The following is a 17,702-nucleotide window of genomic DNA, read 5'->3' on the forward strand; positions in this document are numbered from 1 at the left end:
GCTTGAAAAAGTGCGGAATTTACTGTAGGACATCGAGAAATATTCCCGCTTCAGTCACTATTGTTTCACTAAGTTGCGATACGTGGAGGTGATATACGTAGCCTCCAAAATGACGTCTGCAACGGAGGTGCGCTCCAAACAGATAGCTGTCATTGAGTTTCTTTCGGCGAAAAGCCAGAGCACCGCAGATATTTGTAGGCGCTTGCAGAGTGTCTACAGAGGCCTGCTAGGGAACAAAAGCACGGTGAGCCGTTGGCCGAGACGCTTATCGTCATCGCAACAAGCTCGCACAAACTTGCCCTTTCTCACGCCTTCTGACCAGCGGCACCCAACTGCGAATCTTGTGTCGTTGGAGCGTGCAGACATTATCATTCAAGTTCATCGACAGATCACAGTAAATCACTTCTCCTACTCCATGACAACGCAAGAGCTCTCACAAGTCTGCTCACCTACATCCACGTCTGTATCTACATAGGTACTCCGCATGCCACAGTACAGTGCGTGGCGGAGGCTACCCTGTGCCACTACTTGACATTTCCTTTCCTGTTCCACTCGCAAATAGAACGAGAGAAAAAGGACTGTCCATATGCCTCCGTATGAGCCCTGATTTCTCGTGTCGTATCTTCATGGTCCTTACGCGCAATGTTTCTTGGCGGCAGTAGAATCATCGGTAGTCAGCTTCAAATGCTGGTTCTATAAATTTCCTCGAAAAGAACGCCTTCCTTCCAGGGATTCCCAATTTAAGTTTCCAAAGAATCTCTGTCACATTTACGTGTTGTTAGAACCTGTTTGCAACAAATTTAGCAGCCTCCCTCTGAATTGCTACGATGTCTTCCTTCAATTGCACATGGTACGGATCCCAAACACTCGAGCAGTATTTGAGAATAGGTCGCACCAACGTCCTATATGCTGTCTCCTGTATGTGTGAACAGCTCTTTCCCAGAATTCTCCCAATAAAGCGAGGTCGAACATTCGACCTTCCCTACCATAGTCCTCACTCCCTCGTTCTACTTCACATTACTTTGCAACGTTATTTAAGCGACTTGACCATGTCAAGCAGGAGACTAGTAATATAGTATCCGAACATTACAGGTTTCATATTCCTACTAACTTTCGTTTTTCCACGTTTAGGGCTAGTTGCCATTCATCACACCAACCGGAAATCTCGTTTAACTCTTCTTGTACCTTCCTACAGTCACTCAACTTCGAGACCTTACCGTACACCACGGCATCATCGGCAAACAACCGTTGATTGCTTCACACCCTGTCTGCCAAATCATTTATGTGTATGGAGAGCAACGGCGGTCCTACCACACTTCCCTGCAGCACTCTTGATTATACCGTTGTCTCCGTCGAGGACAGCATACTGGGTTTTGTTATTGAAGAAGTCTTCGAGCCACTCACTTATCTGTGAACTTATTCCATATGCTCGTATCTTCTGCAATGGGGCACAATGTAAAATGCTTTCCAGAAATCTAGAAATATGGAATCTGCATGTTGCCCTTCATCCATAGTTCTGAGTATATCATGTGAGAAAAGAGCAAGCTCAGCTTCACAAGAGCGATGCTTTCTAAAACCGTGCTGATTTGTGGACAGAAGCTTGCGAGGTGCCGGGGCTAGCAGTGTATTTAACACTAAATTTGTGGTGTCACCTCCAGACACCACACTTGCTAGGTGGTAGCCTTTAAATCGGCCGCGGTCCGTTAGTATACGTCGGACCCGCGTGTCGCCACTATCAGTGATTGCAGACCGAGCGCCGCCACACGGAAGGTCTAGAGAGACTTCCTAGAACTCGCCCCAGTTGTACGACCGACTTTGCTAGCGATGGTTCACTGACAAAATACGCTCTCCTTTGCCGAGACGATACTTAGCACAGCCTTCAGCTACGTCATTTGCTACGACCTAGCAAGGCGCCAGTACCAGTTACTATTGGTACTGTAATCATGTACCGTCAAGAGCGACGCTCATCATTAATGGATTAAAGTTAAGTATTCCACCAGCTACGTCCGTTTTTATAAAGTCTAAATTCCTTGTCCTGTTCCAGACTTCACGCCAGCCTGCGTGAGCTGAAACGCGTGCCTTTCGGCTTCCTCTAGTACCAGGTGTTGCCCCCCCCCCCTTTTCTAACTCCTACTTTTGCTGTTGCACATGGATTAAGAAGAAACGCGAACTGACTGTAGTCGACCTTGCAAGTGGAGTAGAAAAGAGTTTGGTACCTGCAATATTTTAATTTGATAGACATTAATTAAATAAAGGAAAGTTTCAGTAACGAAGTGAGAAATGAATGGGTAGCTCTACCGATTAACAGAATGAAAGTTCTGTCCAAAATAACAATTTGATTTATTATGACTAAACTCAAAATCATAAACAAAACACATGAAACATTTACAATACATCAAAATGGGATCAAATTGGATACTCAAATAAATGCTGTGAAGGTGAAGTTGTCCATAAACTAGATTGTGACATTTATGACGAAGTGGTATGTGGAGCCAATCCCTTGCAACTCAAATCTTAAGAGAAACACACGACCAACCCAACATTAATTGCTGCTACGGTAGTGAGAACTCAGACAATGAACACCCAAGACAGAAAGAAAAAGACGAAAACGCGCGCTCTGCTGAGCTCTGATTATCACAGTGCAAATTCCCTAATCTGCCGGTGCTGCAGACATACATTACCAAGCTGTCTTCTTAACTGCAAGAACACCATCTGGCGTACCGGAAGCAATGGTGGTTGCTTCGACGTCCCATCGTGCTGATGATAATGTCGCGAGTATAGCCCGAAACAAATTGTCCTGATCTGGTTGTTCCATCCTAAAGACTTCCTACCAATACAAATGCGCCTCTCAGGGAGACGAAGAAGGCTCGCTACACAATCACTGACGGTACAGTGATTGATTTTAACAAGCGAAGTCACACAGTAACTCCGATACAGTCAACTTTAGCCAAAAATGCCTAAGACAGACAACATATGCCGCTTGTACGCAGAACGCTCAATTGCCAACTGTACTCGGAAAGTTACGTTGAGGACGAAACTTCAGCAACTTCGGTAAACAGATACAATCAAATAAAAGTATATTAAACAGCCAACGGAAGGCAGGCTGTCCAGAGCAGCGAGAGCTCAGTCTTGTAACCTATTCCGACCGGAAGGCGAGAGACGACTCCCACTAGAGCACCCGTACAAACTGAACACAGAACATTCCCGCCCCCACGACAGTGGCTATGGTCAAACGCTCCAATCAGCAACTCGAAAACCGGCGGAAAATTCCACTCTATTGCCGAAGCACTACCATTCCACCAATGGAGATTCTTGGCGCCAATTTCTGCGCCGATTTTGCTACGTCACGGGGCTATGTCCTGAGCAAGCCAATCACAGTTACGATTTGGCAGAAAACGCGGGAATTTGCCCGCCAAGACTGCCTGGGGACACAAGTCATTCCCATGCCTCGCTGGTAGTCCGCCAGAAAGTGTTTTCGCTAAGTTTCTGCGAAGTAACGGAATCTCTAGCCCAGCCACTCCTTCAGGCCCCTGCGGGCGTGTCTCCGTCGCTCTACTGACAATGTCGGCGTCTGGAAAGCATTCACTCGACTCCCTCACACCCGTCGGCTTAACCCTTTCAAGATCAGCAGAGCCCGCCTGTCACCGGACCACCTCAGTGACGAGAGACGCTGCGTGGGAAGTCTGCGTGTGAAGGAATAGCAACTTTTCACCGCATGCAATTAGAGAGGAAAATCGAATTACTCAGAGTAAGATAGAAATATGAGAGGGGGTTCTGCCACCTCTCAAGCTCCTGAGTCTCAAGAAAGTTTATTATACTCGAAATGAGAATATGTAAAATGGTTCTACGCCTGAGAGGAGCTCGCAAAACTACAGTGGACTGTTCTTCCTCATCTACCCTACATCCCGGATCTTGCATCTTCAGACATCCATCCGTCTGACTCTATGAAGGGTGCACTCCACGGGAAGCAGTATTGGATGGCAGCGAGCTTATTGATGTAGTAAGAAGTTGGCTCGGACGTGGACCAGTAGAGTGGTACCGTGTGGGGATACAGGCCCTCGTAGTAAGTTGGAGTAAAGCCGTCGGCACACGGACCGTGCTGTCAAACGTTAACGTCGAGCATGCCAAGTTCAACGTGCTGCTGAACGCTCAGGAACGATGCGACTTGTGCATACGGTACGTGGGCCCCAACGTGGTACACGCGATCGCAACGCACTCCAGCGGCAGTTGAGGGATGTTTCTAGTTCGTAAATCACACTGTTTACTCAACGGGCGTGCGTAAAATTCCCACGTTAGCTTTATTAAAATGCACATTTCCTCCATCGTCCACGAAAAGGAAAGTACCGTGTCCAATCAATAAGCACACAGGCTTATAAAAGTTCCATTACAAACAGTGCGGTACAAATTTGGAATACTTCTCCACATAAGATAAACATTATTTCATCATTCCCACATTTTAGTAAAACCCCAACGTCAGTCTTACTTGATCACTGTTCCTTCCCAGTAGCAGAATCTCTGCAACATGTGAATTACGAAGCGTAAAAGAAAAAGGAGCAAAATATCTTTATACAAGTAGCGTAAGCTGCCCTGTTCATTAAGCCAATCGAACAAAGTCACCCCTCAATAAAAGGTGAACTTATATTTACATAACATCAAATATTATAGCATATACATATATTAAACTAATAATAAAGTATCAGAACCTAATAAAAACGCAAATTTTAGGGAAAAAATTAGGAAGTGTTACGATGCGAACCATCGCCCCAACAAAATTACATCATTGGCCAGAGACGCTACTCATTACGCTTTCTTTTTTTTTAATGATATTATTTTTCTATTTTTTTTCTAAAAAAAAAATAAAAATAAAAACGCGGTTCCTCCGCTTTATGGTCCAACAATGCGACCACTTCTCTTTTTTTTTTTTTTGGGAACAGGAAGGCAGGGTAAACAAACAATCTTTATTCGTGCAATTGTGCTGTCCTAGGGATAAGAAAAGTATCGAGACAGCAAAAACAATTTGGAAACCATAAAATGAACGCAAGGGCCGCCCTCTTTTTTTCTTTTTTTTTTGTAATAGGAATAAACTAAATGACAATCCTAGTCACGGGCGGGAGTGAAAATGAAGTTATCATCTGCATCACAATCCCTGCAGCACGCGGTGTCGCATCATAAACCTGGCAGAAAGCCATATAATCTTGACCATTTCTGCCATTGTGGGCGGTATTTATTTCTCCTGCGTCGACCATTCGAAGGACCATTATCTGAGGCGGTTTCGGTGTTTACCATCGTTGTGTGTGGTTTTTTTTTTCCGCGTTAACATAATGCAGTCATAACTGGCGCCAACAGGTAGGGGCCAGTTTTCTTCTCAGTGTGCTATATGCCAATATAATTGAACCGCGCAGTACTGTCTCTAGTCGTTCTGCTGCAGGAGTCTTCCCAGTTCTGGGACACCCCAGCTGTCGGGTGGATTGTGAAAAACACTTCCTAAAAAATTGGAAAAGTAAGTCCTGTATTCCGTATGACGCCGTATTGTTCTTGTAAATACATCCAATAATCCATCACGGACTTAATATCGTACGAATACAAATATTTCGTCGCATGTCCAGCGATCCAATTGACCGCATACGTCTTTTGTTTGGGAAAAAAGGTCTTGTCCGGTAGAAAAAGTACATCCGATGTGATTTTTGTGTAGGTAGTGCGCCGAAGGAAGGCCAGTATTCGACGCGTCAGCATCCAGACGTCCCTCGCTGCGCCACACACTAAACCATGTTCTTCCGTTGCTAACAGTCCACAGTTTGTGCAAAGAGGAGAATCGACCACATGAATTGTATGTAATCGACTCCTGGTCACAAGTTTACGGTTTATAAGAATATACCACATCGATCTCGCTGCTGTTGACAGTAATGGAGTATGCACTGCACACCAAATGTGGTTCCACGTTCTCGACGGGTATTTGAATTCCATTATGTTGCGGCCATGGTGATCCATCAAGCATCTATAGATCTCCCGAGTCGTGGGTAGTCTCGTCGAAGGTACTTTCAGACGAACATAACTGTTGTTGTTGTTGTTGTGGTCTTCAGTCCTGAGACTGGTTTGATGCAGCTCTCCATGCTACTCTATCCTGTGCAAGCTTCTTCATCTCCCAGTATCTACTGCAACCTACATCCTTCTGAATCTGCTTAGTGTATTCATCTCTTGGTCTCCCTCTACGATTTTTACCCTCCACACTGCCCTCCAATGCTAAATTTGTGATCCCTTGATGCCTCAAAACATGTCCTACCAACCGATCCCTTCTTCTAGTCAAGTTGTGCCACAAACTTCTCTTCTCCCCAATCCTATTCAATACCTCCTCATTAGTTACGTGATCTACCCACCTTATCTTCAGCATTCTTCTGTAGCACCACATTTCGAAAGCTTCTATTCTCTTCTTGTCCAAACCAGTTATCGTCCATGTTTCACTTCCATACATGGCTACACTCCATACAAATACTTTCAGAAACGACTTCCTGACACCTAAATCTATATTCGATGTTAACAAATTTCTCTTCTTGAGAAACGCTTTCCTTGCCATTGCCAGTCTACATTTTATATTCTCTCTACTTCGACCATCATCGGTTATTTTACTCCCTAAATAGCAAAACTCCTTTACTACTTTAAGTGTCTCATTTCCTAATCTAATTCCCTCAGCATCACCCGACTTAATTTGACTACATTCCATTATCCTCGTTTTGCTTTTGTTGATGTTCATCTTATATCCTCCTTTCAAGACACTGTCCATTCCGTTCAACTGCTCTTCCAAGTCCTTTGCTGTCTCTGACAGAATTACAATGTCATCGGCGAACCTCAAGGTTTTTACTTCTTCTCCATGAATTTTAATACCTACTCCGAATTTTTCTTTTGTTTCCTTTACTGCTTGCTCAATATACAGATTGAATAACATTGGGGAGAGGCTACAACCCTGTCTCACTCCCTTTTCAGCCAGTGCTTCCCTTTCGTGCCCCTCAACTCATAACTGCCATCTGGTTTCTGTACAAACTGTAAATAGCCTTTCGCTCCCTGTATTTTACCCCTGCCACCTTCAGAATTTGAAAGAGAGTATTCCAGTCAACGTTGTCAAAAGCTTTCTCTAAGTCTACAAATGCTAGAAACGTAGGTTTGCCTTTTCTTAATCTTTCTTCTAAGATAAGTCGTAGGGTCAGTATTGCCTCACGTGTTCCAACATTTCTACGGAATCCAAACTGATCTTCCCCGAGGTCGGCTTCTACCAGTTTTTCCATTCGTCTGTAAAGAATTCGCGTTAGTATTTTGCAGCTGTGACTTATTAAACTGATAGTTCGGTAATTTTCACATTTGTCAACACCTGCTTTCTTTGGGATTGGAATTATTATATTCTTCTTGAAGTCTGAGGGTATTTCGCCTGTCTCATACATCGTGCTCACCAGATGGTAGAGTTTTGTCATGACTGGCTCTCCCGAGGCCATCAGTAGTTCAAATGGAATGTTGTCTACTCCCGGGGCCTTGTTTCGACTCAGGTCTTTCAGTGCTCTGTCAAACTCTTCACGCAGTATCTTATCACCCATTTCGTCTTCATCTACATCCTCTTCCATTTCCATAATATTGTCCTCAAGTACATCGCCCTTGTATAAACCCTCTATATACTCCTTCCACCTTTCTGCCTTCCCTTCTTTGCTTAGAACTGGGTTGCCATCTGAGCTCTTGATATTCATACAAGTGGTTCTCTTCTCTCCAAAGGTCTCTTTAATTTTCCTGTAGGCAGTATCTATCTTACCCCTAGTGAGACAAGTCTCTACATCCTTACATTTGTCTTCTAGCCATCCCTGCTTAGCCATTTTGCACTTCCTGTCGATATCATTTTTGAGACGTTTGTATTCCTTTTTGCCTGCTTCATTTACTGCATTTTTATATTTTCTCCTTTCATCAATTAAATTCAATATTTCTTCTGTTACCCAAGGATTTCTATTAGCCCTCGTCTTTTTACCTACTTGATCCTCTGCTGCCTTCACTACTTCATCCCTCAGAGCTACCCATTCTTCTTCTACTGTATTTCTTTCCCCCATTCCTGTCAATTGTTCCCTTATGCTCTCCCTGAAACTCTGTACAACCTCTGGTTCTTTCAGTTTATCCAGGTCCCATCTCCTTAAATTCCCACCTTTTTGCAGTTTCTTCAGTTTCAATCTGCAGTTCATAACCAATAGATTGTGGTCAGAATCCACATCTGCCCCAGGAAATGTCTTACAATTTAAAACCTGGTTCCTAAATCTTTGTCTTACCATTATATAATCTATCTGATACCTACTAGTATCTCCAGGATTCTTCCAGGTATACAACCTTCTTTTATGATTCTTGAACCAAGTGTTGGCTATGATTAAGTTATGCTCTGTGCAAAATTCTACAAGGCGGCTTCCTCTTGCATTCCTTCCCCCCAATCCATATTCACCTACTATGTTTCCTTCTCTCCCTTTTCCTACTGACGAATTCCAGTCACCCATGACTATTAAATTTTCGTCTCCTTTCACTACCTGAATAATTTCTTTTATCTCGTCATACATTTCATCTATTTCTTCATCACCTGCAGAGGTAGTTGGCATATAAACTTGTACTACTGTAGTAGGCATGGGCTTTGTGTCTATCTTGGCGACAATAATGCGTTCACTATGCTGTTTGTAGTAGCTAACCCGCACTCCTATTTTTTTATTCATTATTAAACCTACTCCTGCATTACCCCTATTTGATTTTGTATTTATAACCCTGTAATCACCTGACCAAAAGTCTTGTTCCTCCTGCCACCGAACTTCACTAATTCCCACTATATCTAACTTTAACCTATCCATTTCCCTTTTTAAATTTTCTAACCTACCTGCCCGATTAAGGGATCTGACATTCCACGCTCCGATCCGTAGAACGCCAGTTTTCTTTCTCCTGATAACGACGTCCTCCTGAGTAGTCCCCGCCCGGAGATCCGAATGGGGGACTATTTTACCTCCGGAATATTTTACCCAAGAGGACGCCATCATCATTTAATCATACAGTAGAGCTGCATGTCCTCGGGAAAAATTACGGCTGTAGTTTCCCCTTGCTTTCAGCCGTTCGCAGTACCAGCACAGCAAGGCCGTTTTGGTTAATGTTACAAGGCCAGATCAGTCAATCATCCAGACTGTTGCCCCTGCAACTACTGAAAAGGCTGCTGCCCCTCTTCAGGAACCACATGTTTGTCTGGCCTCTCAACAGATACCCCTCCGTTGTGGTTGCACCTACGGTACGGCCATCTGTATCGCTGAGGCACGCAAGCCTCCCCACCAGCGGCAAGGTCCATGGTTCATGGGGGGAACATAACTGTAATCAACAAGAAATGAGGCAATGTGTGCAAGAGAAGGCGAATATTGCCCACCGCAATAGGGGGTTCGTAGGAAGGCGGAACAAGTACTTCTATCAGAGCTGACGTTATGGTATGCTTTCTTTGTTGCCAATTTCGTATCATCGCTCGCATGTAAGGCGCCAGAGCTTTGTTTCGCACGTTTGTGAGGTTGAGGCCACCGTTCCGGAACTGTAGCGTTAACGTATCATATTTGATCTTAAATAACATCCCAGTACTAACATAGTAACCAAAGGCAGCCATGAGGCGGTCTGCGATACCCTTCGGTATTGGTAGGATCTGCGCTAAATGGGGCAGTCGTGACGCTATGTGAACGTTGGTGTATGCCACACGTTGGATCATGTCAAAGGCTCTCAGTGAGTTGTTGCGTATCGTCAGACGAACATTCTGCAGAAGCCGCCGAGAACTCGCCGCCGCTGACCGCCGTAGTGAACGGGTAAATGTAATCCCCAGACATCTCAGCGATTCCACCGTCTGAAACGGTCCCGGTACGTCTTCCAGACCCCGTCCAATGTGCATAATTTTGGATTTCGTCATGTTAACGACACTGCCTGCCGCCGTCCCGTAAGAGTCTAGATGTTCAACAGCCTGACGCACTTCATGTCCTGATCTGACAAGAAGGATCAGGTCGTCCGCATATGCGAAACGAAAGAGTTCTCATTAAGCGCTATCCCAGTAAGTGAGCGCCTCATAACACACATCAGCGGATCAAGCGCTATCGCAAACAGCATCATGGAGAGTGGGCACCCTTGTCGGACTGAGCTGTTAATAGGAATCGAGCCCGCTTCCCGACCGTTTACAATCACCTTCGATGTAGCCCCTCGTATTAGCCTCATAACGATGGAGATGAAAACAGGTGGAATCGCCATTCGGCTCATGACTGACGCCAAGAAGTCATGGTTTATCCTGTCGAACGCACGATCGAAGTCCACAGATATCATCGCTGCTCGCATTTTACACGTTTCCGCTAGGGCGATAACGTCACGGTATTCACTTAACGCCGAGGAGATGTTGCTTCGCACCCCTAGGCAAGCCTGATCAGGGGATATTGTCCTGGATATCGCCAGCTTGAGACGAGACGCTAGTAGTCGTGCAAAGATTTTATAGTCGGTGTTTAGCATAGTGAGAGGCCGATATTGATTAACACTGAGACTCCCCGCCATCTTCGGGATGGGAAGAAGAAAGCCTGTCACAAAATCCGACGGTAGGCGCATGTCCGGACGCATCGCCTCATTGTACATCGACACCAACTGTGGCATCATCATGTCCACGAATTCTCGATAAAACTCTAGCGTAATCCCATCTGGCCCTGGTGATTTATGGGCCGCTCCTTTTGTGAGTGCCACTTTTATATCGTCTTCTGTGAGTGGCTCCATAAGCGCTGCCTTATCCGTCTCTGTCAGTGTCGTTTGCAGATGTTGCAGTATCTCTTCCCCCACCAGACGGTCCGTAGGTGTACCGGCATGGAGGCGGCGGAAATGCTCTAAAAATTCATTTGCAATGTCCTGTTGTGTTGTCAGTTGACGGCCATCTAAACCGTGGAGCACTGTTACCAATGCCCGGCGGTAACGTTTATGTTCCCGCGACACATGGTGCATCGAGGTACGTTCCCCAGTGATGGTGTCGAGACATCTTGCCCGTATTGGGATGTCATCCAGTCATCGTCGCGTGATCGATAGGATTTGTGCCTTGACACGATGAACTTCCGCATGATGTTCTGCCGACGGCAACTGGAAGGACAGCTCACAAAGCATTGTGTAATAATAATCAAGAGTGTCTCTTTGTCATCTCGTCTTATCGCGACCATACTGTATGAGAGCTCTTCTTATTGCCGGCTTAGTACACTCGAGCCACCATTGAAGCACGAAGGTACAGGGTGAGGCAGTGAAACGGCACGATTTTGTAAAACCACCAAAGATTTACTTACAAGTAAAATCATAATAGTTGAACATGGATCTCAAGTACAAGAGTGGAAATTAAAGATTTAACTTAAAAACAATCATTTTTTAAATATGGTGTCAGTGAGGTGTCGTCCTTGGTTTTGCACACATTGTCTAAGCCTGAGATGAAATTGTCCCATGACGTTTCGTAGCATCTGTACTGGAATGTTGTTAATTTCCTGTCGAATTCGCTCCTTCAGGTCTTCTTTTGTTCTTGGTGGATTTTCCTGGAAGACTTTGCACTTGAGGTAGCCCCAAAGAAAAAAGTCTGGTGCCGTCAGATCTGGTGAACGGGCAGGCCAGGGGAAATCGCCATTCCTGCTGATTAGACGTCGTGGAAATGCAAGTCTGAGCAATGCCATTGAGACATTAGCATGGCTTGTTGCACCATCTTGCTGGAAGAGTGTTTCAGCATCTGGATCATGTCGATCAATTCCAGGCAGACCAAACATGGTCAACATGTCAGCATAACGTCCAGAGTTTACCGTCACTGTGTTGCCATCTTCATCTTCAAAAAAATAGGGCCCCACGATTCCACGAAATGACATTGCGCACCAGACTGTTACTTTTTCAGAATGGAGAGGTTTTTCATGAAGTTCGTGTGGGTTATCTGAGGACCAATATGTGAAGTTTTGCTTATTTATGTACCCACTAAGATGAAAGTGGGCTTCATCACTCATCCATAAGTTATGCACTCTTTCTTCATTTCGTTCAATAACGTTAAGCATTGACTGGCAAAAGCGTATACGGTTATTGTAGTCATTACGTTTAAGGGCTTGCACTACCTGAATTTTGTATGGATGATAGTGAAGGCCACTCTTCAAAATCCGTCTTACTGATCGATTGCTGAGACCAAGTTCTGCACTGTGCCGTCTCGCGGATTTTCGCGGACTTCGTCCCAACGCTTCGCGCACACGATTAATGTTCTCGGGTGTCCAGATTGTTTTTGTGCTGCCGCCTCTTTTCTTTGTTGTGCTAGCAGTAGCTTCAAAGGTTTTAACCCAAAGGAGAATGGCTTTCCTTGATGGCACGGGAGCCCGTGGCGGCAGGTTGAATTCACGACGAAAGGCGCGTTGAGCACCAACCACACTATCCGCGTTTTTGTAATATGCCTTTACGGCATATGCACGTTGCACACTCGACCAACGCTCCATGGCTACTGAAACTTCCACCACTCTAGACGCCCAAGGTCACTTCCCCCACTCTCGCAACCCCCCTCCGCGCCCGACAACCACTATCGAAATCGTGCCGTTTCACTGCCTCACCCTGTATATGTTGGTAGACGGCGTTGACATGTGGCCCATACCTCCTCGACTCTCTGACGACATTCGGGGTCCGCCAAAAGTGACGAATTGAGCTTCCATGTCCCGCGGCTTCTCCACACACTTTGCCTAGGGAGTGATATGGTACAAATGTAAGCCAGATGATCAGTAAATGCCGCAGGCCATCGTTCCGCGTCGACCACCTTATCCTGTAGGCCAACCGAAACATATATGCGATCGAGTCTGCTCGCCGAGTGACTGGTATAAAAAGTATATCCCTCACGGTTCCTATGAATCATGTCCCAGGTGTCGCGTAACTCCAGATCCCGGTAGAGCACATGCAATTCACGACAGGTATTGTAATGTGGAGTCTGGTCTTTTTGAGCTAAAACACAATTGAAGTCACCACCTATAATGAAATGATCGAATCTGCCGGTAAATAAGGGCACAATCTCTTCCGAATAATATCTCGCACGCGCCCGTCTGTTGTCTGTGCCGGAAGGGGCATAAACATTGAGAATGCGAATTCCATTAACAGTTATCGCCAGTCCTCGTGCCGAAGGTAGATAAGCCAGGTCTCGAACCGGATTCCCGTCCCGGACCAATATTGCCGTTCCACTGTCGTTGTTCGAGTGCGGAGAGGTGTAGGAGATGTATCCATGGACTTCCTGGAACTTAGGAATGTAAATTTCCTGCACCATCAGTATATCCACATCCGACGCATATATCATGTCCCTAAACAACTGCTGTTTCACGGGCGATCTAATGGTATTTACATTCACTGTCCCTATTCTGTATGCCTGGGGTCGAGTAGCCGTCATCTCCACATGATGTTAAAATGACAAAGTTTCACCGTATCGATAGTCCCCTTGCACATCCGCAGAGGGTCGCCCGACGGACGTGCCCCTGCGACATTAGGTTTCTTGAGATGCGGACGGATGCGAGTCCCCACCAGTAGAATGGTCCGCATCGGTGATTTCGTCGTCCTGCTCATACCAGCTGATATTATTGGGCTGCTCCAAATTTTCCTGTGCGGCATTGATGTGTGACATCTGCTGTTCTTTCGCAGCTTGAGACTCCACCGCAGAAGGGGTAGCAGGCCCCTGAGCGGATGCGTCTTCTGAGCGACATGACATCTTTTCACTGTCCGAATTCATATGGTCTGCGACATCCGAAGCTTGTGGTTCCAAGTCAGACAGGTCCATAGTGTTAGAGTCATCTGGGCTCCCAAGAAGAGAAGGGAGCGTCTCCGCAGAGTTTAGTCGGCGCTTCTTGCGGCGCTTTGGCGAGCGTTGTTTGCGGGCCCTAACCTCGGCTTCTGGTGTTGGCGAATCTTGCATCACCTGCGCTCTCGCCGCCGCCACAACGCCCTGGGGCCGTTCCACTTCAGCTTCCATGCCTGTTGTGATGCTGTCATCCTCTTTCCGCACCACCTGTAATGTCTGGGATTGGAGGTTGGTCGGAGCCATTCCTTCTTCAGTGGGGTCCGAAGGCGCCTCAATCAACTGCTGCGTCGGTTCGATAGTGCGCTCCGATCTCGGCGTCACCTCCCCGCGAAGCGCCGCCACGTAAGTCATCGGCAGTGACGTTGGTGTAGTCGGATTCTGGAGGTCTCCACTGGGGAGTTGCACGAGACTCCTCTGCATCGAAGATGTCCTTCACCACCACACCCGGAGCATGTCCGGGGCTGTCCATCATAGATGACAATAGCTCGACAGCCGCCAATGTTGATGTACGATGGCACATGTTTCGTGAGCGCAATTCGCACCTGTCGGACACCATTGAGCACTGGATACGTGCTAAAACTGGCCCAACGTTCGGCCGTATGACTGATAACTCTGCCATATGGCTGGAGCGATTCAGTGACCAAGGATTCTGGTACCTCGAAAGGCAGCTCGAAGACGCGAATCGTACGCACGCCCAGGCCCGAATGAGCGACTAAAACTTCGCCAATATGACCATCGGAGTGTCGGAACTGAAATCCTCGTTTGGCGGCTTCAATGATCCTATCGCATGCTGCGTCGTCAATCATCTTTACGTAAAGAGTGCTGCTCACGATTGATAAATGAATTCCAATAATCTCCGTGTAATTAAGTTGCACTTCGTCCCTCAAGAAACGTTCGATTTCGAAAGCCTTCGGTCGTGCATACTCGTTACAGAAGGTGAACTGTATCGTAGTTTTTCGGAAATTGTGTGCCATTGCGTTCGATTCAAACAATAACACACGCGAGTGACGACGGTGTAAACACCGCTTCTTCCGCGAACGTTCGCAGCCGGGACGTAAACAAGTCCGAGCTGCTCCGCGGCTAAAGGCGGACTGCGTAAACAAACAACACCGTAGTTTGTACCCCTTGCTACAAATCTTAAGCATAGACAATTATCTTACTAATTGAAATTTAATTATAACAAATTCTACCAAGAACAATGCGTTTTGGGTGGATCTTCAATGTGTCGCTGCCTTCAAATAGCCTACTCTCATAATACTCAAGTTACAATAATTCTTTTGCCACGAATACGATGTTTCTCATTATTTTATTGGAGCGAATCACACAACTAACAACGGGTTTTCCAGTGATTCTCAATTTGCTGGTGCTCAGAAACGACATATATACATATAGGCTTGAAAAGAATGCCAGCCCGCATCTCGTGGTCGTGCGGTAGCGTTCTCGCTTCCCACGCCCGGGTTCCCGGGTTCGATTCCCGGCGGGGTCAGGGATTTTCTCTGCCTCGTGATGGCTGGGTGTTGTGTGCTGTCCTTAGGTTAGTTAGGTTTAAGTAGTTCTAAGTTCTAGGGGACTTATGACCACAGCAGTTGAGTCCCATAGTGCTCAGAGCCATTTTTGAACCAAAGAATGCCAATATGGCGCCTCACAACTCTGTACTGAAGGGAGACGGCGCGCGTGTGACGTACGTGGCGTTGTGCCATCTCATTGGTCAACGGTCAGACGCACGCTCAGGATATCTTGACATGCCAGATACTGCTCTGCATGTTCGGGAAGACTCCCGAACGTGCTCTTTCACGGTATGGCGTCAGAAACTCGGCACGCTCAACGCTCAACTTTCGGCATTACTACGGCTTAAGGCTGTCGCACTGAACGGAGATTGTTGAAAAATATGGTTTTGTAGCAAAAAGAATAGGGAATAGTATGGAGTATTGGAATTCTGAATAAAACCTACCTGATTTTAGACGAAAACGTGTTGCATTACCTATTGAACGTCCCACGTTCTGTAGGGGGATAAGACGATAATCGAGGTATTTTTGTTTTGTGCAGGTACAGGGAGCGGGCTCGGCAGCTGTCCGTGTTGTTCCGGGACCGTCCCCGGCCGCCGCTGGAGGAGGCGGTCTACTGGGTGGAGTACGTCATCAGGCACCAGGGGGCGCCGCACCTCAGGTCTGCCGCGCTCGACCTCGCCTGGTACCAGTACCTGCTCATAGATGTCGCCGCTTTCGTCGCAGCAGTGGCGTCAGTAGCGCTACTGGCGCTGTACTTCGTCGTGCGGCAAGTGTTCGCGTACGTGATGCGACTCCTGAAGAGCGATCTCAAAGCAAAGAAAGAGTGAATACGTTTGCTCAGGTGTCACAGGCATTATTATTTCTCGGGTTGTGACAGTCGAAAAATTATCGATAAGTTTTATTTGTTGCAGGAAAGTTCTTGTAGAATGTAAATACTGTAGGATCAATGCAGACCACTCAAAAAAGCAGAAGCGCTGGAGTTGTCGATATACACACACAAAAGAAGAAAACTTGCCAGCTTTCGGAGGTATCCTTTGGTGAGTTAGAGTACACCAACACACACACCCTTTCACACATATGCATGAACATGCCTATGCTCCTACATGGTGTCGGCACTGTCAGTTTAGCAGGCACCATGTAGAGGTGTGTGTGTGTGTGTGTGTGTGTGTGTGTATGTGTGTGTGTGTGTACTCTAGCCCGTCAGAGGGTAACTCTCAAAGTTAGCAAGTTTTCTTTCTTTTGTGTGTCCCTGTTGACAGACAACACTATACCTCTGCTATCAAGTGCGTGATCTTTTTTTATACTAAAATATTTATACTGACAAGTTTTGGTGCTCTTGTAAGATACAGAAATGTGAGCATCGTTCTTGTAAAAAGGCACGCCAATGCCCAGCATAATCCGTTTTACAAGAGCGACTTTCCAGCCAAAATCGACTACTCGTCGTGGATGCGCAATTCGTTCTTGCGTGTAGATCAGCCACCAACCATGTCGCGAGTGGGTCTGTGGCGTCAGTGATCAATTGACTGAGTCAAAAATCTCGAGCGTGCAGCCGATAGCAGATGTGCAGAAACAGGAACTGTGGCTTCGTCTGATAACAAACAAGGTAAAACCCATTCTCGCCAAACTCATGGATTTTGTGCCATCTCAAACTCTTATTTTCTCGTTTGCTTTCTTTTCGCCAATACATTGTAAAGGTTGCTCGACGGCTTGGTATTTTCCATGTCAATATTATTCCATCAGAGAGACGAAGTTTCAGAAAGCAAAACGGTATTCGTTTTAAAATTTCTGGCCAAAGAAAATGCCTACACTGTGCATACATGAGAAAGTGAACTGGATAAACATTTGTAGTGAAAGATGTTTCAACAGTGAAAAAATCAGATATATTTAACGAGGAAAATAATTTTGGATGTTGTTTGACATTTAGGTAGGAAGCAAGATACAAAGAATGAAATGAAATGGGGCCATTTTCTGCCTTCTAAATATTGTCTGATGTGTTTGAAGTATTTTTTCTCTAGCAAACGACTGTAGATGTTTTGAAATGTTTGAACAACACTTTTGCTATACTTTCGGTTCTGAGGAATGTGGAGACTTTATCAAACAATCTTAGTCAAGAAGATTGGTACAACTGTGATTAGTAAACTCTGTTACCATTCTTGTTTTACCATACTTCGATTTTTTTCCTCGAAAACTCATTTTCACCGTGGAGGTTCCGAGCTGTGCAGCGGACAGTTCTCACAAGCTACGCAGTTCCGGCGCTGCCGTGTGAACGTAAGCGAGCACTCACGACAGACGAGGCTTACAAGGGAACCTCCCCATCGCACCCCCCTCAGATTTAGTTATAAGTTGGCACAATGGATAGGCCTTGAAAAACA

At 46.0% G+C, this 17,702-nt stretch overlaps 1 protein-coding gene across 1 annotated transcript in view; it reads left to right on the forward strand.

Moving 5' to 3' along the window:
- The window catches only part of LOC126088176 (UDP-glucosyltransferase 2-like), a 139,150-nt gene extending 122,993 nt beyond the window's left edge, over positions 1-16,157 (forward strand). The window contains exon 7 of the mRNA XM_049906300.1: positions 15,869-16,157. Coding sequence (XP_049762257.1) covers positions 15,869-16,157 — 289 coding nt within the window. The remainder of the gene's footprint in view (positions 1-15,868) is intronic.
- Positions 16,158-17,702: the final 1,545 nt, after the last annotated feature.

Source organism: Schistocerca cancellata, chromosome 6, assembly GCF_023864275.1.
Source record: "Schistocerca cancellata isolate TAMUIC-IGC-003103 chromosome 6, iqSchCanc2.1, whole genome shotgun sequence".
Classification (NCBI taxonomy): Eukaryota; Metazoa; Arthropoda; class Insecta; order Orthoptera; family Acrididae; genus Schistocerca; species Schistocerca cancellata.